This window comes from Physeter macrocephalus, chromosome 13 (genome assembly GCF_002837175.3).
Source record: "Physeter macrocephalus isolate SW-GA chromosome 13, ASM283717v5, whole genome shotgun sequence".
Lineage (NCBI taxonomy): Eukaryota > Metazoa > Chordata > Mammalia > Artiodactyla > Physeteridae > Physeter > Physeter macrocephalus.
In genome coordinates this window covers 83747910-83769064 of record NC_041226.1, presented here as the reverse complement: position 1 = coordinate 83769064, position 21155 = coordinate 83747910, and the positions used below count along the sequence as shown (strand labels likewise).

The 21155-nt window shown below is 61.4% G+C and overlaps 1 protein-coding gene across 1 annotated transcript in view; it reads left to right on the top strand.

Moving 5' to 3' along the window:
* ADAMTS13 (ADAM metallopeptidase with thrombospondin type 1 motif 13) overlaps window positions 1-21155 on the top strand; it is a 36232-nt gene that overhangs the window by 13664 nt on the left and 1413 nt on the right. Inside the window, 17 exon segments of the mRNA XM_055089385.1 lie at window positions 5973-6135; window positions 6901-7005; window positions 7790-7941; window positions 8054-8117; window positions 10318-10444; window positions 10947-11095; window positions 11444-11564; window positions 12070-12150; window positions 13123-13304; window positions 15608-15743; window positions 15825-15954; window positions 16298-16480; window positions 17386-17566; window positions 18198-18318; window positions 19219-19348; window positions 19464-19643; window positions 20485-20689. Coding sequence (XP_054945360.1) covers window positions 5973-6135; window positions 6901-7005; window positions 7790-7941; window positions 8054-8117; window positions 10318-10444; window positions 10947-11095; window positions 11444-11564; window positions 12070-12150; window positions 13123-13304; window positions 15608-15743; window positions 15825-15954; window positions 16298-16480; window positions 17386-17566; window positions 18198-18318; window positions 19219-19348; window positions 19464-19643; window positions 20485-20689 — 2410 coding nt within the window.

Genomic DNA, 21155 nt, shown 5'->3' with positions numbered 1-21155 from the left:
GCTTATGGTTAGGAGAGGGGGAGGGGGGAGGGATAAATTAGGAGTTTGGGATTAACAGATACACCCTACCGAATATAAAATAGATAACCAACAAGGTCCTACTGTATAGCACGGGGAACTCTACTCAAGGATTTTTTTTTTTTTTTTTTTTGCAGTACGCAGGCCTCCCACCGCTGTGGCCTCTCCCGTTGCGGAGCACAGGCTCCGGACGCGCAGGCTCAGCGACCATGGCTCACGGGCCCAGCCACTCCACGGCATGTGGGATCCTCCCGGACCGGGGCACGAACCCGCGTCCCCTGCATCGGCAGGCGGACTCTCAACCACTGCGCCACCAGGGAAGCCCCATATACTAATTGATTTCTAAATATTGAACCAACCTTGCATTCCTGGAATAAACCCTATTTGGTCATGATGCATAATTGCTTTTATACATTGCTGAATTTTATTTGCTAATGTTTCATTAAAGATTTTCACATTATATTGATGAGGGATGTTGGCCTGTAGTTTTTCTTTTTGGTATTGTCTTTGTCTGGTTTTGATATCAGGGTCATTCTAGCTTCATAAGATAAATTGGAAAGTGTTCCTTCCTCTTCTGCTTACTGGAAAACATTGTGTAGAGTTGGTGTTACACTTTGCTGTACACCTGAAACTAACACAACATTGTAAATCAACTATGCCTCAATGAATATATAAACAAGTAAATAAACCAAGTGCTTAGCCAATTAGCGGTTAAAAAACAAAACGGAGGAGCCGCTCCCTCAGTCTCCCCGTGCCGGGAGACAGGCCCTCTCTGGCTGCCCACGTTCCCTGTGAGAAAGCGAGGTCGGGCCCATCCACTCCCTCATCCCCACAGTAAGCGGCGCATCTCCAAGCCCAGGAGCGCAGGGGCGTGGCCGCGGGGGCCGCGAGGTCAAAGCCACATCTCACCTGCTCTCTAGGACCCTGGCTCTCGGCCCTGCCCCCCGCCCCGCCAGGCCGTCCTCCCGCCCCTCGCCTCCGGAGACGGGCTGCCAGGAGCCTCCTGCACCTGGAGCTGCTGGTGGCCGTGGGCCCCGACGTCCACCGGGCCCACCGGGAGGACACGGAGCGCTACGTGCTCACCAACCTCAACATGGTGAGTGCTCACGTGGGGAGTGGGCTCCGCGGGCGGCACTGACCCAGGCGAGGCTCCGGAGTCCGGTGGGGCGGTGGCCGTCCACAGCCAGGCCCGTCCTCGGGAGCCTCTGGACGCAGCGCCCCGCACCCGGGGCTCGTGCAGAGCGTCAGTGAGCCCTCTTGTCTGGGGGGCTGAGCTCAGTATGAACCTGAGGCTGGGGTCACACTTGGGGCTCAGGGCCCTGGGGTGGGGAGAGGCGTGATCTGTTCTTTCTCCCTTATGCCACTGGGGAGTGCAACCCCCAGCCTCTTGCTACTTGGGTCCCTTCGCCCGGGGACCCTCAACCCTGGCCTCTCCCGCAACGTTCATTTGGTCCGTGGGCATGTCGGCCAGCACTGCCCCGGCAGCCAGCCTGGCCGCCCCACACCAGGCTCTCCCAGCGCCCTTCTTGTGCGTACCGCCATGTCCGCAGGCCTCCCCTTCACTTGGCTTCTAGGGGTAATGGTAGGGCAGGAAGCACAGCTCCCACTAACCATTACCTCGGAGAAAAAAAGGCAGCACAGAAACACATGACTGCAACACCTGATGACACATTCAGTCTGACGGGCTGTGCCCGACCACGGGCACATTCACATGTGAAACACACACAAACACACGTGTTCTAGGCGGCCAGGTAAGTTTCCATAACGTCAGGAGGTTAATACCACCGCCGGCAACGGCAGGGCCGGCATTGCCCCCCTGGTAAGTTGGCCCCGGAGGGCAGGCAGCCATCCTAGAACGTGGGGTCCTTAGTACCATCTCGTCCCCGGCCTCAGGTATGCCCAGCTGTTCTGGACAGGAGGAAAAGATCCCCCAATCTCAGAGCCCCAGGCCCTCCGACACCTCTCCTTTGCCATGTGTTCTCTGGGCCTCGCACCCTGGAGGGTGTCTGGGTCCCAGAGGCCACACCCATGCAGCCCTGACCCCTGGAGAAGCTGGCTCACGTCCAGGACAAGCCTGCTTGGGTTTCCACCTGCTGACTCCAGAGGTGGAAAATATTCCCTCTAGGTCACTTGAAAGCTACTGTTTTCAAGCTTTGGGGGTCCCCCCACCTCAAATATGCTGAAATTGGGTAGTCGAACCACACTCCCTGTGGTCATTCAACATGTTTTATGAGGGCCGAGGATGGTCAGGTGGTAGATTGCAGACTGGCTTCTGCCCAGATGGTGCCAGTCGTGGTAATGGCCAGCGGCATGACTGAGCGCCCACCTCATGCGAGCTGCACTGTTCCTAAGTCTGCCAACAACCATGGAAGCCTTTCTCTCCACTTCACAGATGAGGAAACTGGGGTCCTGAGGTTAGTGAACAGGATCCTGAGCATACGGGTAGGAAGGCGCAGAGCCTGGGTTCAGACTCAGGTCAGCTGAGGCCGGTGGCGCCACGTCCTCTCTCCTGGGTGCCGTGTCTCATTTAGAGGACAAGCTGGTGCAAAAGCAACCGCAGTGCAAGTCGACCACAATCAGCATCTTGGCAGATGTACTGGGAGAGCTGGGAGCCTGCTGGGGGGAGCCTTCTCACTGGCTTTCCCAGGAAGGGGCTCACGGAGGGGGGGGAGGCCCTCGGGCTGCCTCGTGGAGATGAGCAGCTTAAACGAGCAGAGGTGAGAGAGGTGTTTCGGGCAGGTGGACAGAGATGAGAAAGGACAAGGTAAATCCAGTCCGAGAGAAGCAGTGTTCGAAAGGAACGTTCTAGACAAATGGCAGTTACTCGCATCCCATTGTTTCGGGGTTTCTCTGTGTTGGCTGACCTCCCTTCTGACTATCTCTATGGCTGGCTCCCAGGCCCAGGGACTAGCATTTCGGGTGCCCTCCCTGCTGATGAAGCATCCTCTCCAGGCAACCCCACTCCACCCCCCGCCCCGGGCCCCTGGAAGTCAGCAGCGCCCACGCACGCGTATCACCGCTCCCGCCTGCCCGTCCACAGGGGTCAGAGCTGCTTAGGGACCCATCCCTGGGAGCTCAGTTCCGAGTGCACCTGGTGAAGATGGTCATCCTGACGCAGCCTGAGGTAGGCGCTGAGCTGGACGCCCAGTCACGGGGAAACCGGTTTCTGCCTGCGCATGCGCACAGAGCAGTTGGTGTGTGTGTGTGTGTGTGTGTGTGTGTGTGTGTGTGTGTGTGGTGGGGGGGTGATGGCAGGGCTTCCCGCCAGCCGGGCCTCGACCTGAATTCCAGCTCTGCCCTGGCACGCGGCACTGCCGAGCATCAGTCTCCTCATCTGTAACATGGGACAGTAATAGGGTTGTTATGAGGACTGAGATGGCAGCAGTGGTCCGCGCCCTGCTTGGGTGGATCCCCTAAAAGTGCGCTCTGTTACCGGTCCCTCAGGATGCTCCGAATATCACAGCCAACATCACCGCATCACTGCTGAGCGTCTGTGAGTGGAGCAGGACAGTCAACCCTGAGGATGACACGGATCCCGGCCATGCTGACCTGGTCCTCTACATCACCAGGTAGCCGAGCTCCCCACTGGCGCGCCAGCCCGCCGGGGAGCTGCTCCCAGTCTCTGCAAAGGTAGCCCGGCGGCGGGCAGGCACCTCAGCGTTGCCCCGCTCTCTGTTCTCTCTTCCTGAGGTTTGACCTGGAACTGCCTGATGGTAACCGGCAGGTTCGGGGGGTCACCCAGCTGGGTGGTGTCTGCTCCTCCTCCTGGAGCTGCCTTATCACTGAGGATACCGGCTTCGATCTGGGGGTCACCATCGCCCATGAGATTGGGCACAGGCAAGAGGCCCCAACCCCTGTCCCCAAGCTCCGGACAAGGGCGTGACCTGGGCCCCCAGGAGGGGAGGTCACGGCTGGCAGTGGTCCCTAGAAGAGCCGGCTGGAGGAGCCTGTACTCTTGACCCCAACAGACTAGGGAGGGTGGACGGGGGCCAGGGCTGGGAAATCTGATATTTCTTCATTACCGAAGGATTAAAAGACAAAAAAATTTTTTTTTCAAAATACAAGCAAAACAAACTTAAGAGTTAAAAAGTAATTTTTGTAGGAAATTCAGGTAAAGAAAAAGCAGGCTGCAAAAATTATCCCAAATCCCACCACTTAGAGAAAACATCCATCTTTTCTTTACACACAGACACACACACAGACACACACACACACACATATTTTATTTGTAAATTTGGGATTATGCTGTATATTGGTTAACTGCTTTTTTATGTAACAATATATCCCAAACATTTCTCCCAAACATTCTCTTACAACATATATTGGTTTTTTTGTAAGCACCATAATTTACTTAATTCATTCCCTCTTGTTAGATATTTAGGTTGTTTCCAGACTATTCCTGATATGACTGCTATACGTTCTGCGGGCAGATCTGTGCTCCTATGTATTATTCACCCGGAATGGAGGGTTTCTTTCCTTTTTGATTTTTAGCCTTTTAATTATGAAACTATATATCTGCTTGCTGTAAAAATTCAGAGTACAGAGACTCCTAAAGTGAAAAGTGGGTGTCTAACTTCCTTGCCCACCAGCCCCCCTCCCACTCGCAGGCCTTTCGGCCCCCGCGAGAGTGCTGAGGGATTCCCACACCCACCTCCACGGACAAGGCTGGGGCTCCTATCCCCACAGCAGCCCACGGCTGCGCACCGCGCTCAGCTCTGCACCTCCGTCTGACCTCTCACCCATCTGACCCACCACCCATCACAATTCCTCCATCTGTCTTGTTTGGAGGAAAAAAAGGAATTGAAAACCATTGCCTTCCACTGGGAGCAGAAACATTGGCCAGAGGTCCGACCTTTTCACTTCACCAGTAGACATTCAGTCGGTGCCTTTACACACCGAGCCACCCCCAGGTCAAGAAAGCCGTCAGCGGCAGGGCCCCAAAGGCCCTCGAGCCATGGCCTCCCACGCTCAAAACACCATGGATGAGTTTGGCCTGCACATTTTTCAAGCCTTTTGATACGTATTAGCCAAAAGAGGCGGGAGCCACCGGGCCGGCCTAGCGCTCCCTCGGGCGGGAAACCGAGGCTGGGCGCCGGCGCGACGCGGCCCACCGCCGGGTTGGCTGGTGGCGGGGCCGGGGCGGCCCCTGCGGGGGTGGGGGGACCCTGGCCGCCGCTGGCCTCAGCGCCGCCGCCTCCGCAGTTTCGGCCTGGAGCACGACGGCGCACCGGGCAGCGGCTGCGGGCCCAGCGGCCACGTGATGGCTTCCGACGGCGCCGCGCCCGCCCGCGGGGGCCCGGCGTGGTCCCCCTGCAGCCGCCGGCAGCTGCTGAGCCTGCTCAGGTAGCTGCACCCCCCCCTAGCACCCGCCCCTCCCTACGCCCCCATCTCCGCTTCGCGAGCCCCTCTCCTTCCCGTCCCCGGACCCACCCCTCCATCTGCCCTCAACCCCGTGCCCACTTCCGCGGCGTCGCCGCGTCCCCCCGCTCCACGGGCTCCCAGCGCGTCTCAGGAGGCACTCCTACATCTCGCCTCTGCCACCCCTCCAGCCCTCACCTCCTCCCGGCCTCCGCCCCTCCGTCTCTGCCCGCGCCCCGCCCCCGCCAGCCCCGCCCCTGGCCACGCCCATCCCGCCCACGCGCCACCGCCCACGCGCCCCCCTCCCTGCTTTCTTCCGTCGCGTCCCGCTCCTGCGCCCGCCGCTCAGTTCTCCCCTGTCCACTTGCATCCCTTCGCAGACCCGCTTCTCCAGCCTCCCCCGCCCCCTGCATCTGCCCCTCCATCCCCTCCCCTCCCCTCGGCTCCAGCCTTGTCCGAGCCCAGGGTCAGCTGTTGGTGGGGCGCACGGGCTGGGAACTCGCATCCGCGCCCACCCGAACCCGCCGCTTTAAACGCCCCCGCTTCCCGCGCCCACCTGGTGTCCGCCCGGGGCCTGAGCCGCGGCCTTGTCGCAGCGCAGGACGGGCGCGCTGCGTGTGGGACCCGCCGGGGCCGCAGTCCCAGCCCGCGGGGCACCCTCCCGAGGCGCACCCCGGCCTGTACTACGGCGCCGACGAGCAGTGCCGCGTGGCCTTCGGTCCCACGGCGGTCGCCTGCACCTTCCGCAGGGAGCACCTAGTGAGTCCAGCAGTGGGTGATACGCACCGTGCCCCCGCCCACCCGCACCCGGGCCTCTTCCGCTGCCCGCTCCCGCCCCCCGCGCACTGCGAGCCGCCACCGGCCCAGCCTGTCAGGTGCCTCTCGAAGTTCTCAATTTCTGAACACGGGTGCCCACATTTTCCTCTTGACGAGGCCCCACAAATTAGGTAGAGCTGGTCCTGATAGGGCCCCCGAGCCCGTGGACCTTGATCCTACCTAGGCAGTTACCGAGGGCTTCCCACGCAGTGGGAGCTGGAGGGCTTCCCAGAGGAAGTGACCTCCGAGCTGAACCTTACAGCCGGAGTGGGAGCTGAAGGGAGGCAGGCACCCCAAAGGCAGATCCCGTCCCAGGACCGCACAGGACTTGCAGGCACTGTCGCCTTGGTGAGCCCCTTCCCCCTTGTAAAATATTAAGAATTATATTTTAGTGTTTTCATGAAATATAGAATTTTACGTGTCTTGTTATAAATACAGTGTTAATATTATACATCAGCATATTCTCTCTGATCTGAAAGATCATCTTTTTTCTTCTGATTTTGAAAGAGATGAAAACATCTTCGTGGGCCCTGGTCACTTTCCCTGTTCCTGGTGGAGGAGTCCTCCACGGCTGTCCTCTCCACCCACCACTGCCCAGGGAGCTGGCTGTGTCACCGTGTCCTGTGGTCTGGGAGGGACAGTGATGGCTGGACACTGACCCCGCAGGCCCTGGTGGCCCCTCAGCTGGCCATCTGTCTCCCCTCTTAGGACATGTGCCAGGCTCTCTCCTGCCACACAGACCCTCTGGACCAAAGCAGCTGTAGCCGCCTCCTGATTCCTGTCCTGGATGGGACAGAGTGTGGCGTGGGGAAGGTCAGAGCGGGGAGTGAAGGAGCGTGCGCGTGCGCGTGTGCGTGTGCGTGAGCGTGCGTGTGCGTGTGCGCGCGCGCGCGCTCACACACGCTCACGCAGACCTGCGGCCTGCAGCCCTCACCCTGGGGCGGGAGAGAGGAGGACCTCAGTAAGCGGGGGCGTAGGGCCCTGGAGCTGTTCTGGGTCCCCGTCAGGACACGTGAGCAGCAGGATGCCTGCGTGCTCGCCTTGCCCTCTGCAGGCGGTTCATAACAGCTAACAGCGAAGGCTTGCGCCGGACTCTGCGGGGCCTGCGGGGCGTCTGGCCTGCCCCGTCAACCTCCTTGCTGCTCCAGAGAGAGCGGGCGCTTGAGGGACAGCCACCCCGGGCCCGGTGTGGCGGCCTGGAGACAGGGATTGGGTTGTCGCCCGCCACCCAGAGGAGGCAAAGTTTTGCTGTGACTGCGTGACCACCCCCCCGCCCCCCGCCGGCCCGCAGCGGCCACCTGACGTCCTGCTCCCGGCCCAGTGCCCATGCCCTCCCCTCTGCCTTGCATGGCCAGCCCTTCCTCCAGGCCCTGTCCTGTGGGAGGGGCTCTGCCCTCTTCTGTTTAGCACTAGCTCCAAAGCAGGATGGGGGTCCAGTGCGTGTGTGTGCGTGTGGTGTGTGTGTGGGGTGCCTGTAGGCTGTAGGTGTGGGATGCCCTGGGTGTGGGGTCCTGTGGGCGTGGGGTGCCCTGGGTGTGGGGTCCTGTGGGCGTGGGGTGCCCTGGGTATGGAACGTGGTTCTGTCCTTCTCTTGCAGTGGTGCTCCAAGGGGCAGTGCCGCTCCCTGGCGGAGCTGGCCCCCGTGGGGGCGGTGCATGGGCACTGGTCCAGCTGGGGCCCGGCCAGTCCTTGCTCCCGCTCCTGCGGAGGAGGTGTGGTCACCAGGAGACGGCAGTGCAACAACCCCAGGTGCCGCGTGGAGGGCGCTGTTCTGGGGGGCAGGCAGGTGGCTGCTCCACATTCCCTGGCGGGGGGCCGGGGGTCACCTCACCTCTCACCCATGTCTCGTGGGCATTTTCAGACCTGCCTTTGGGGGGCATGCGTGCGTAGGTGCTGACCTCCAGGCCAAGATGTGCAACAGCCAGGTAGGCCTGCTTCCCCGGGCAGGGCGAGGGGGTGCCGTTGGCAGCACTGGGTCCGGAGGAGCCCAAGGGCGGCTGTAATTTGCGGTTCACATAGGGCGTTCTGAGAGAGAAGGTGGTGCTATTAATACCTGCCCTGGGACCACTGTGCATTCACCAAGACGGTCCCACCACTGAAAGCAGCCGCCCTGAAGTGTCCCCCTCCCTCCCCGGATGCCACTGCCCTGCAGGGCTGCCCGTTTCTGCGCTGAGAACAACCCTCCTCCCCGGCAGCCAAGTCCACTACCGCGAGAGCACTGGCGATTCTTTTAGTTATAAGTTCAGGTGAATTTCACCTAGCATAAAATCAACCATTTGAAATTGTGTAGTTCAGTAGCATGTAGTACATTCACGATATCATGCAACCACCACCTCCATCTAGTTCCAAACCATTTCCATCACCCCAAAGTAAAACCCCAGGCCCATTAAGCAGTCACTCCCATGCCCCCTCTCCCCAGCCCCTGCCAACCACCAGTCTACTTTCTATCTCTGTGGATTTACCTCCGCTGGACATTTCATATAAGTGGAATCATACAATATGTGACTTTTTGCGTCTGGCTTCTTTCACTCACCGTGTTGTTTTCAAGGTTCAGCCATGTACCATGCATCAGAACTTCACTCCTTTTTCTTTTTTTTTATTTTTACGGTTTATTCTTTTTTTTTAATTTATTTTTTATAAATTTATTTATTTTATTTATTTATTTTTGGTTGCGTTGGGTCTTTGTTGCTGTGCGCGGGCTTTCTCTAGTTGCGGTCAGCAGGGGCTACTCTTCGCTGCGGTGCATGGGCTTCTCATTGCGGTGGCTTCTCTTGTTGTAGAGCACGGGCTCTAGGCACGCGGGCATCAGTAGTTGTGGCTCGCAGGCTCTAGAGCGCAGCCTCAGTAGTTGTGGCGCATGGGCTTAGTTGCTCCGCGGCATGTGGGATCTTCCAGGACCAGGGCTCGAACCCGTGTCCCCTGCATTGGCAGGCGGATTCTTAACCACTGCGCCACCAGGGAAGTCCCTATTCTTTTTTTCTTATATTTTCTTATTTGTTTATTGGGGCGTGGTTGCTTTACAATGTGGTGTTAGTCTCTGCCGTACAACAAAGTGAAGCAACTATACGTATACGTAGATCCCCTCTCTCTTGGACCTCCCTCCCACCCAGAACTTCACTCCTTTTTATGGCTGAATAGTATTCCACTGGATGGATGGGCCACATTTCGCTCATCTGTTCCTCCACTGTCTGTCTGTCCGTACGTTGGGGCTGTTTCCATCTCTGGTTGTTGGGTATAGTGCTGCTATGAATCTGTGTGTTCGTGGACTCTTTTGAGTGCCAGCTTCTCTCTCTTGGGTGTACACCTCAAAGCGGAATTGCCAGATCCCATGGTAATTCTACGTTTAAGTCCTTGAGGGACCTCCGAGCCATTTCCCACAGCAGCTGAACCATTTGGCCTCCCCTCCAGCAAAGTGCGAGGGTTCCAGTTTCTCCACATCCTCTCCAGCACTTACCTGTGTTTCCCACACGGCCATCAGAGTGGGTGTGAAGGGGTGGAGTAATTCCTCTGGCCTTGACTTAAGATCTGCACGTGGTGAGACCCTCCCCCCCTCCCCCCCCACCCCCACCTTCTCCAGGCTGACCCCGAGGCCTCCCCAGACCAGGAGAACGGAGTCCTTGCCTGGTGGTGGGGGAGGGCCAGGCCCGCAAGGAGGGCAGCCGTGGTCCCCGCACCTGCTCGTCAGGGCCACTCGGATTCTTTTCCTCTGACTCTAGTGCAAAAAAGGCCAGGACGCCCGCCCGCGGAGGTTCTCGTGCGGAAGCCCTTTGCCCTTGACTCCTGTGACTTTTCCAATTACCTGCCTCTGGAGGTGCAGACATAGCGAATACACATACTCAGCCCCGTTTTCTGAAGTTGGGGCCTCCCGCCCGCAGTGCTGTTTGCCCGGCCTTCCTCTGCGTTGCTGGGTGGTAGGCCCCCATCAGTGGAGGAAGGCTCGACACCCCCACTTTACAGAGCAGGGAACTGAGTTGCAGCCAGGAGTTGGGCTCCAACCCACGTCTTGGCCCTCGCACTGCCGGGGGCCTCGCTCTCTCCCGGGGCGAGGGTTCCCTGCCTGAGCCCCCTGCCCCGGGCCCCCTGCCCCGGCCCCGCCCGTGCCCGTCCTCTGCCCCCTTCCACCAGGCCTGCGAGAAGACCCAGCTGGGGTTCATGTCGGAGCAGTGCGCACAGACCAACGGGGAGCCCCTGCGCCTCTCCCCGGGCAGCACCTCCTTCCACCGCTGGGTCACGGCCGAGCAGTACAGTCGAGGTGGGTCCGGGGGTGCCGGGGCGAGCCAGGCCGGAGACCCCGGGGCAGGGAGAGCCGTTGGGGGAGGCCCACCATCACTCTGATGTGGGTTGAGAGCAGCCTTCGGCCCTGCATCGGACACATCATGCATCCCACCCTGGCTAGCGGGTCAGGCCACGCCTTCTCATCTCCGAGTCTCGGTTTCCCCATCTGCAAACTGGAGAAAAGAGGCGTAGCTCGCTGCCAGGAATTGCTGGCAGGAGTCGGTGCGATGACACAGGGGAAGCACCGAGCGTGCCCCCTGGCTGGTAACTCAGTAACATTTATTACATCGCGATGTGATTACTGCCTCAGGAGGCAGGACAGGTGGGAAATAGAAGCCTTGCCCCACATGCAAAGAGTGAAGCGGGGATGGCGCTTGGGGGTCGGTGAGGGCCCACTTGGATCCTGTTTCACAGGCTCGCTGCCCTCCCCGCTCCGTGCCACCCTCCCACCCGGGTTTCTTGTCCTTCTGCTTTCCCAGGGGACGCTCTGTGTAGATATCTGTGCCGGGCCGTTGGCGAGAGCTTCCTTGTGAGGCGTGGGGACAGTTTCCTGGATGGGACACGGTGTGTGCCAGGCAGCCCTCGGGAGGATGGGACCCTGAGCCTGTGTGTGTCGGGCAGCTGCAAGGTAGGCGTGCTCGGGCAGGGGAGGTGCCCTTCCGTCCACTGTGGCCCCGAGGCCTCTCCCATCAGAAACCAAGATGCTAAGGGGCCTTCGAGGGGTCAGGTCTGGGGGGTGCTGCCGCCATGCAGCTGCGGTAGAGTCTGCACTGGGTGATGCTGGGGTACAGGGCCGAGCTTGGAGTCAAGAGCCTTGCTGTGACCTTGGACACAAGGCAGCTTGCCTCCTGCACAGATGTCCGAAGCTGCAGAAATGCCCCATTTGGTTGTGTGAACCTCAGAGCTGTGGGCCTCAGTGGGCCAGCACCGTCCCATGACATCACCCGGGTCTCACCTGCCACTCTCTTTTGCTCAGACGTTTGGCTGTGACGGCAGGATGGCCTCCGGGCAGGTGCGAGACGTGTGCCAGGTGTGTGGCGGGGACAACAGCACGTGCCGTCCTCAGAATGGCTCTTTCACGGCCGGAAGAGCCAGAGGTAGGGGCCTCCCTGGGGGTGAAGGGCCGGGTTCCCCCCAGCCTCCAAGAAACCCCAGAGCCCAGAGCCTGGGTGCCGGCTGCCTGGGTGGCAGGGCCCGCACTCTGGCTCAGCCCTGGGCCCTCTCAGCGGCCTCAGCCTCCACGTTCCTCTCTGCCAGCCTCCCCATGAGGCTCAGATTTTGGTGATGAGGCCGCTGCTGGGACTGTGGCACATCAGTAAGGGTTGCTCGGTGTACCTGTGGTGCAGAAAAAATACGGACCTTGGGAAATCTGTGGTGGGCTGTCCTCCCCTCTCCTGCTCAAGGACTCTTAGCAGGAGGGACGTTATGCTTGGAAAATCCTTGACTTTGATCTATTTCTAGAACAGGTCAGGTCTTTTGCAAAGTCAGTCGAGGAGTTGAGTCCCACCTGATGGCGCTGAAATCTGCTCCCTTTGACTGTGACCTAAGTGACCTGAGTGACCTGAGACCACCCCCGCCCCCCCCACCCCCGCTTCCTCCTAGAGTATGTCACCTTCCTGACCGTTACCCCCAACCTGACCAGCATATACGTCGTCAACCACAGGCCTCTCTTCACGCACCTGGGTGAGTTGGCCAGAGGACACCCACAGGAGTTAGCCAGACCACGGAGGTCGAGGGCACAGTCCGAAGGTGCCGTCACTTCTGATGCCAAGTGAAAGTTCGGGTGTTCCCCAAGCTGCCATCCGTTGGATGATTCACTGGGAGGACTCCCAGAACTCTGAGAGCTGTTACACTCGCCGTTACGGCTTATCACAGGGGAAGGATACAAAATAAAACCAGCCGAAGGAAGAGTTGCCTAGGGCAGCGTCAGGGAGGGCTCCGTGTCCAGCTCGAAAGTGACCACACGCACGGTGTACTGCCTCCTCTGGGAGCTCTCCTGAGCTCAGGGTCCAGGTGCTATGGGGCTTCGTTATGTAGACACGGTTGGGGGACGGACTGGGTGCCCCCTGGACGATCTCAGTCTTCAGGTTGGCTGAGGCTTGGTGACTCAAGGCCACCACCCTAAGTCATGTGTTTGGTCTTTCTGGTGTGGCCAGCTCCTACCCTGAACAAAGACGCTCCGGATCAGGTCAGACACAGAGCGCGGGTCAGACCTGTCTCTGGGCAAGGCCGACCTCTTTACTTAACGCCGCCGTGGGTCTTTATTTCCAGGGGGCGCCCTGGCCTGACCTTCGATTCCGGGGTGGGGTGCTCGCCCTGGGGTCCTTGAGCCCCCGTAGAGTGGGGTGTGAGCGCACTTGGTGAGGGAGCGGGTCCACGGCGCTCACCAGGTTTCAGGAAGAGGCACAGAGTCGCCGCGTGGGGAGCCTCCCGTGGTCAGACACCCTGTTCAGAGCGTGGGATACCAGGAGGACCTGCTCCCCGGGAAGGCTGGGGATCCTGGGGCGGGAGTGGCAGGTGCGGCCGTGGAAGTCATGCCCCGTTGGCCCAGTTGTCACCTTCCCTTAAACAGGACCTGTCTGTGAGGGGGGTGGTGCCGGCTCCCACGGTGGGAGGGGGTTGTCTCTGTGGTGCTGACGGCCCCTCCCCCAACAGCAGTGAGGATCCGTGGGCGCTACGTCGTGGCCGGGAATGAGAGCATCTCTCCCAGCACCACCTACCCCTCCCTCCTGGAGGACAGCCACGTCCAGTACAAAGTGACCCTGACTGAGGACCGGCTGCCCCGCCTGGAGGAGATCCGCATCCAGGGCCCCACCCAGGACGACATGGAGATCCAGGTGACCGGGGGCCTCCCCCTGGTGTCCGCTGGTCCGTCAGCTCAGACGCACGCCTCTTCATTCTCTCAGCGGCCGCTGGGGGGCCCGGGGTCGCCGTGCTCGGAGCCCATGGGAGTTCTGGAGTGCTGAGAGCGGGTCAGAGGGAGAGGCCTGTGCAGGGGTCGGGGGCTTCCCGGGCCGGGGGCTGGGCGGCCCAGGTCTGAGATGAGCTGACCCTGCAGGCCGAGCAGGGAGGGGAGTGTCTTGAGCGAGCAGTGCGTGCCCCGGAGGGGTGCTTAGGAGGGAGGGAGGAAGGGGACCCTCCAGGCGAGGAGGCTGGAGGGCTAGGCACACCTGGAGGGGCCTTGCTGGCCGTGTGAGGAGTTCAGGCTTCCTCCTGGGGGCCTGGGGAGCTGCCGGGGGTCTGTGTAGGGCGGAGTTGGGGTGGGGCTACGTCAGACCCGGACGAAGGAGGGTGGGGGGGCGCGAGACCGTGGGGGAGGCTGGTTGGGCCGGTGCCCGGATTAGAGACCCGCCGCGGGGGCATCTAATGCAGGAGAAGCAGAGGCAGCCCGAGAGCTGGAAGCAGGGTGACCCAGGGGTCGAGAGCCCAGGCTAGGGACTCAGCCCAGAGTTCAAATCCTGGCTCTGCAGAAACTTGGACAACAGACTTAATTTTCTGAGCCTCAGTTTCCCCGTCTGCAAAATGAGACTAAGCAGACCTACGTGATGTGAAGATGCGTTTGTTTTTTTCTTCGAAACGCTGCACGGCAGGCACTCGGCAGACCGTCTGGTGCCCCACACGTGCGTGCACGCGGAAGGTGGCCGGGCTGCGCGAGCGCGTGCTGACTTCCATCTCGAAGTGCCCAGGGCCTAACAGCGGCAATGAGACAGCGGAAGCCCCGGGACAAAGGGGCGGGCACCGTGAGGGCCGGAGCTGGAGCCTGGATACCCCCCTCCCACGCTTCGCTCTCCTCCGGCAGGGAGGCCGGGTTCCCCAGACTTTCATCCGCAGAGTGGGGACCAGGTGGCAGTGCCACCTCCCGGGGTCGTGGGCAGGCAGTGTGGGCGGCAGGCCCTGGCCCGGGGGCGGCTCCGGGCGGATGTTGGTTCTTGCTGTTTCTCTGGGACACTGAGGGAATTGGGAGCCCCGGCTGTGCTTGGACGCGTCCTGCACGCTGTAACCTCGTCTGCAAGGGGCGCCACACGTGCTTTGCTGAGGAAGGTGCTGGGGGGTGGACAGGAAGTAGTGGACGTTGAAATAGCCCTGGACAACCTTTGTGGGGGAGTCCAAGTCTCGACGGCCCCTCACTTTGGTCTAGCAGCCCCACCCTCTGCTCCCACGGCTGGGGAGGCAGCAGGGACTCCCCCAGAAGTCCAGGCCAGGCCAGAGCGAGCCCGCCAGTGAACAGTTAACCCCTTCCCCACCTCCCCATGTGGCCCAGTTCACCCACCTCCCCGCCCCTGGGAACGGTGTTCCCAGGGCTGGCTGTCAAGCAGCTCTGTTGTCATCCTTTGCGGTGAGGATGAAAAATACAGATTCCTGAGCCCCTCTCAGAGACACTCAACCAGGACCTGCTGGGGGGTGTGTGTGTGTGCGCCAAGAACCCGCGTTTTAGCAGAGGACTGTGACGGGTGGCCAGATGAGGTGTCGTGGGAGTAGGTGCTGAAACCTTGGGGGCGTCCTCCTGCCCTCTGCCCGCCAGACTGGCCTCTCACAGGACCCAGTGACCCTCCTGTAGTACGGACAGACCCAGGCTCCCTGCTGGACCCTCTTCCTTAACTCTCTGTGTCCTCGGGCTCAAGCCCAAGCTGCCAGACAGCTACAGGGCCCCTGATCCAGCCCCTTCCTGCCCACGCCTGGGCCTCATCTCCTGCTGCAGAAGCCCGAGCTGTGCTGGTCTCACCCCAGGCCGGGGCAGGGCTCCCCCTCTGCTGGAACACCCCTTCACCCGCCTCCACGCCTCCCCCCAGGCGCCCACCCTGGTCAACCTCGGCGCCTTCTCCGTGCTCCCATAATCCCCTGTGCGAACCTCTATCCCCGCACCTACCCACCCCCAGCCCACCCTCCCCCACCCCACCGTGAGCCTGGGGCCGCGTCCTGGTCACCGGGCCGTCCTCGAAGCGTGGCGTGGGGTCGGCGTCGGTGAGGGCTCGCTGAGGGAAAGGGTATAGGGACGGAGGAATGAAAAATCGAAGGCTTCCCGGAGGAGGTGGCCGTGACGGTGGCCTTCAGACAGCCCGCTTCCCGGAGGAGGTGGCCGTGACGGTGGCCTTCAGACAGCCCGCTGGACAAGCCCCGGCTCTCCGTGTGTCTCGTGCAGGTTTACAGGCGCTACGGCGAGGAGTACGGCAGCCTCGCCCGCCCAGACATCACCTTCACCTACTTCCAGCCCGAGCGTCGGCCGGCCTGGGCGTGGGCTCCCGTGCGGGGGGCCTGCTCGGTGAGCTGTGGGGCAGGTGAGGCCCGGGGCAGGGCTCGCCTGAAAGCCTGGTTTGCTCCCCGCACGGAGGTGGTCTAGCCCCCCTCTCGCCCCGCAGGGCTGCGCTGGGTGACCCACAGCTGTCGGGACCAGGCCGCGAACGAGTGGGCGGAGGCTGCCCGGTGCGCAGGGAGCCGGCAGCCGGCGGCGTGGTCCGAGTCGTGTGCGCCCATGCCCTGTCCCCCGTCGTGAGTGTGCCTGGGAGGCCCGGGGAGGGGCCCGCCCACCCCCTGGCAGGCAGGAGCACGGGGTTAGGGACAGGGCCATCCCTGGTGGGAGCGGGGCTGGGGCAGCCGCCCACGGGCACCTTTCGACAGTGGTCCCCAGGCTCAGGTGCAGCCTGGGGACACCTGGAGAGCTGGAGGGCTGGGCTGGCTGTACCTGCGCGGTGTCCGGGTACCGGAAGGGACCCTGGGCCCAGGCCAGGCCCGGAAAGCGACTCGCCTAGACAGACCTGCCGGCCTCCCGCCCCCGCCCCTGAGCCAGCCTGGGGACCCGGCCAGGGGCCCGATGCTCTGCTCCTCTCCTCAGCTGGGCAGCCGGAGACTTCGGCCCGTGCAGTGCCTCCTGCGGAGGGGGCCTGCAGGAGCGGGCGGTGCGCTGTGTGCAGGCCCAGGGCGGCCTCCTGAGGACGGTGCCCCGCTCCCGGTGCAGAGCGCTGGCCCCGCAGCCGGCGGCCGTGGAGACCTGCTATTCCCAGCCCTGCCCCCGGAGGTGAGCACGGCGGGGTGGGGGTGGGCAGGGCCCCCCGCAAGGCCAGATCCGGACGGAGTCTCCCTGGCAGGGCTTATCCCTGTGCTGAGCCCTGCGCCTTCTGGGTGTCCCCTTTGCCTGAGGCCTCTGGCCAGGTCCCACCTCCCTGGGCGAGTGCCGACCTTGGAATCGCCTCCTATCCCGGAGGCCCTGGACTGGCCATTTCCGCCCCTGAACTTCCAAGTCTCTGCTCACGGAGGGCTGCGAGGTCCAAGCAAAACCGCGGATGTAAAGCAGTAAATGTCACTTTGTCACTGCGATGGTCATTTCCACAGCATCCCACCTGATAGAGGCTTATCATTCCGATTTGCCACTAACTGCCTGGGTGACCCGGGCCAGTCCCCTCCCTCTCTGGGCCCCCGTTTGGTCCAGTGGGGAGGGAGGTGGCCTAGGTCACTGGTGGTCCATACGTGGCCCTGAGCGTCTTCCCCCACACGCCCCGCATCCGCGGCAGACGTAGCGGTCGCCACCCTTTCCTCCTGGGGGCCAATCGTGCCTCAGAATCCTTCTCAACACAGCGCTCCAAGCGGCCGCCACCTCTCAGGGCTGCCACAGGAGATGCGTTTGCTGTCCCTGAACTGGTGATCGTCTGCATCTGGCACCTGTTTCCCAGCGCCTGCTAGGTTGTCTGGTTGGAGGCCCACCTTTGCCTCTGGAAGGCGGGAGCATCAGGGCCGGTGTCATTGCACCCTGGGTGCCAAGTGGAGGGCCAGCAGCCGTTCATCCAGGCTTCCGGGAAAGGCCCCTGGCTTCTGCCTTTCGGCGGGGATCCCCCTTTGCGCTCTGGGATGTGGGGGAGCAGGTTCACTGCCCCTCTGCCCCAGGAGCAGAGGTAGGGCCTAGTGGCTGTCTTGTGCCGTCCTCAGGGAGGTGCCAGATGCGTGCTCGTCGGCCTGTGGAACAGATCCGGCCGTGCAGAACACGACATGTGTGCAGGGGGCAGATGGCATGGGGGCACCAGCAACTGCTGGGCCCTGCTCCGCAGACGAGAAGCCGCCTGCCCTTGAGCCCTGTATCGAGGTGGCATGTCCTCCGGGCTGGGGCCGTGTGAGTATCCTGGGCGCTGGAGAATGGGGAGCGCTGGTTACCACTGGCCTCCTGCCAGAGCTAGAAGACTGCCCTGTGCAGGGCTGCTGTCCTCGGGAGGCCCTGGGCAGCAGACAGCCCTAGAAACAGACCCAGAGCTGCTGGGGAGGCCCCTTCCCGCTGGCAAGCAGGCTGAGGAATCCAGACCCTGATGGAATGCTGTCAGTTGTCTGCTGCGCGGAGAGACGCTGCCACTCTCCTGCCTGCGCCCACGGGCTCGGGCTGGGTGGTGTTACTTTCAGACGAGGGTGCGGGCCAGTCCTGTCCCCGTGCCCTGCCCCCGGCTGGCGGGGGCCACAGGGCCCACCGCGCCTGCAAATCTGGCTCCAGAGCCCCCGCGCGGTTGTGCCCCTCGCTGACTGCTGATGCTGGCGCAGAGGCCAAGGTGGGGCGTGTGGTGAGGGCATCCCCTGGAGGCCGGGAAGCAGGCTTCCCCGGAAAGGAGCAGCGGGGAGGGGAGGCCTTTGGGGTGCTGGTAACCACTTCTGTTCTCGCCTGAAGAGACTGGGGTAGGTGGGAGTGGAGGGCCAGGTGCCCAGAGGTGTGGAGATGGGAAGCCCAGACCTTCCAGCTTGCTGCTTGCCCTCTGCAGCCAGATGCCCAGTCTCCAGGGGAGAAGGCTGCACCCCCAGCGGGCAGTGCCAGGCCAGAGGCTCGTGCAGCACACGTGTGGACTCCCTTGGCGGGGCCGTGCTCCGTCTCCTGTGGTCAAGGTGAGGACCCCAACGCCCCTGAGGGTCAGCTAATTCTAAACAAAGCATTGGAGGTGGCTTACAAAAAATCCAGCTACGCAAGAACACGACATTATAAGCAAGGAGACTGGGGCCAAGTACGGACAGCCACACGAATGTGCTCACTGGCTGGCTGGAAGGTAGGAAATGATGATAAAACCTGGCCATGTTGGCACCCAAGAGCGTATCCTTAAGGTCTAAGGTGGGCCCCAAACTTAGCTCTGAGCTTCCTGGAGGCCAACCCAGAGAAACAAAATTAATTTTAAGATACACAGTGTTTTAAACTAAAACCCTGGGAATTCCCTGGCGGTCCAGGGGTTAGGACTCAGCGCTTTCACTGCCATGGCCCGGATTCAATCCCTGGTTAGGGAACTGAAATCCCACAAGCTGTGCGGCATAAATAAATAATAAATAAATAAGCAAACTAAAACCCTAATCACCTGCTCAGGTAAACTCCAGCATGTTTAGAATTGAGGCCAGAGATTTCTTTTGCGGCTACCTTTGCAGAGAGATGCAAGGACACGGTCCCAATAACATCTTGGTGATAAACACAGTAAGAGATTTTCATATAGCAACTGTTACAACGCCCCTCAATTTATAAGAGCAGTTACCACTTTTGAGCACCTACTATGCACCAGGCACTGTATAGCTCCCCTTGAAAAGTCTTTATAAATAGCCCTCCAAGTCAGGCACCATTAGATGAAAAACCTGAGGCTCAGAGAGGTTAAGTCACTTGTCCAAGGTCACACAGCTGCTAAGTGGCAGAGCCGAGACTCAGATCCACGTGGGCCTCGTCTGCTAGAGCTCTTCAGAGAGTGGGGCACCCATGGTCCTTGCTGAGCCCCCCTCTTGGGGCGTGGGGTCCCTCCTTCCTCCCAGCAGGCCTGATGGAGCTGCGTTTCGTGTGCATGGACTCTGCCCTCAGGACAGCCGTCCGGGAAGAGCTGTGTGACCTGGCAAACAAGCCTGGGAGCCGGCAGGAGGTCTGCCAGGCTGCCCCTTGCCCGGCTTGGTGAGTCCGGGGGAGGGAGACTGTGCAGAGGGGCAGCAGTCTGGGTCCCCCAGGGAGGAAGGAGTCTTACCCTGGCTGTGGCTTCCTACAGAGCACTGGCCGTTCCTTCCTGCAGGTGGGAGACCCGAGCCTTGGCACCGTGCCCCGTGACCTGTGGAGGGGGGCGGGTGCCGCTGGCTGTTCGCTGTGTGAGGGTGGACCAAGGCCGCTTGGTCTCCCTGCCTCATTCCAAGTGCCGGCCGGTGCCCCGGCCCAGGCCCCTCCAGGACTGCAGCCCGGAGCCCTGCCCTGCCAGGTGGGCCCCTTCCCAAGGAGACAGGCGGCCCTAGGCGGGCATTCTCGGAGGTGGCAGCATCACCTCCCGTTAAGCTCGTGACCCTGGCGTCCTCACCCGCAGGAGTGGATCGTATTGGGGCCCGGAAGGCTGGGGGGCTTTTAAAGCGTGTGGCGTGCATCGCGCAGGATCGGGGACGCTGAGGGCGCGTGTGGTTGATGGGTCGTTTCTTCATCCCCTGCTCTTTCCTGAGCACCTACTAAGTGTGTCCAGGGGCTGTTCTGGCACAAGGGGACGCGGCGGTGAACAAGACAGACAGGCTTCCCTGCCCTCCTGGAGTAGACGCTGGGGGCAAGGGAGAGACAGATGATAAATAAGATTGATGGGGGAGACATACAGTTCACGCTGGATGGCGTTGGTGCGGCGTGGCAAACAGAGTGGGAAGGAAGGTTGGGGGTGCCGGCAGGGGCGGGGTCCAGGCGATGGCGGGGCTAGGACTCGCACTGGAGACAGACATCTCGGCAGGGCCCCTTGGGTGCCCTGCCCCTCCCCGCCACTGCTTTTTGGACACGTCCGCCCTCAGCTTCCCCTTCTTTTTAAAAAAAAAAAAAAAAAAACATTTATTTATTTATTTCGTTTTGGCCGCGTCGGGTCTTCGTGGCTGCGCGCGGGCTTTCTCCAGATGCGACGTCAGCTTCCCCTTCTGTAAAATGGGGTCTTCTCTGTCCACTGTCCTGAGCCTCTCAGTGGAGACGTAAAAGTGACCCCCGGAGAGAGAACCTTTCCAGGCCCTTTCCAGCCTGGGGAAGTGAGGGGAAGCCCCCCACTCCTCGGGGTCCCCCCTGACTCCGGTTTGCCCCAGGTGGCGGTACCAGCTGGCGGCCTGCAGCGTGACCTGTGGGGGAGGAGTCGCGCAGAGGATCCTGTACTGCGCCCGGGCCCACGGGGAGGACAAGGACGAGGAGATCCTGCCGGATACCCAGTGCCAGGGGCTGCCTCGCCCAGAGCGGCAGGAGGCCTGCAGCCCAGAGCCCTGCCCGCCCAGGTCAGCAGCCCCAGGACGTTCAGTAGGCAGCCTGAACTCCTGGCCTGTGCCGACGCCGGGCCAGGCCCGTGGGGGTTAAAGGGCAGCTCGGTGGCACAGGAAACAGGACCACCCAGCAGGCTGCACTCAGAGGAGACACTAGCAAACTCAGGCAGTGCTGTCGGTTCTAATGGGGGTGACGGGGTGGGGAGGGCAGGGGCGCTTCCCAGTGGAAGAGGCAGCATCTGAGTGGAGCCTGAGGGTGGTCCAGCTGGGGCACAGCACCGCCAAAGCCGCAGGGACAGACAGCTCACGCCAGTAGGGTCCGGAGACAGGCTGGAGCCCGAGAGGGAAGGGCAAATATTCACCTGCCTTGTTCACAGTTGTCCCGTGTTTTCTTCTTTGTAATTTTGCATTTTAAATAATGCCGTGCTCTTCTGTATCATACAGAAACATCCAGAAAAGAATGTAACAGTCACCCCTGTCCCACCACCAGATTTTATAGATGC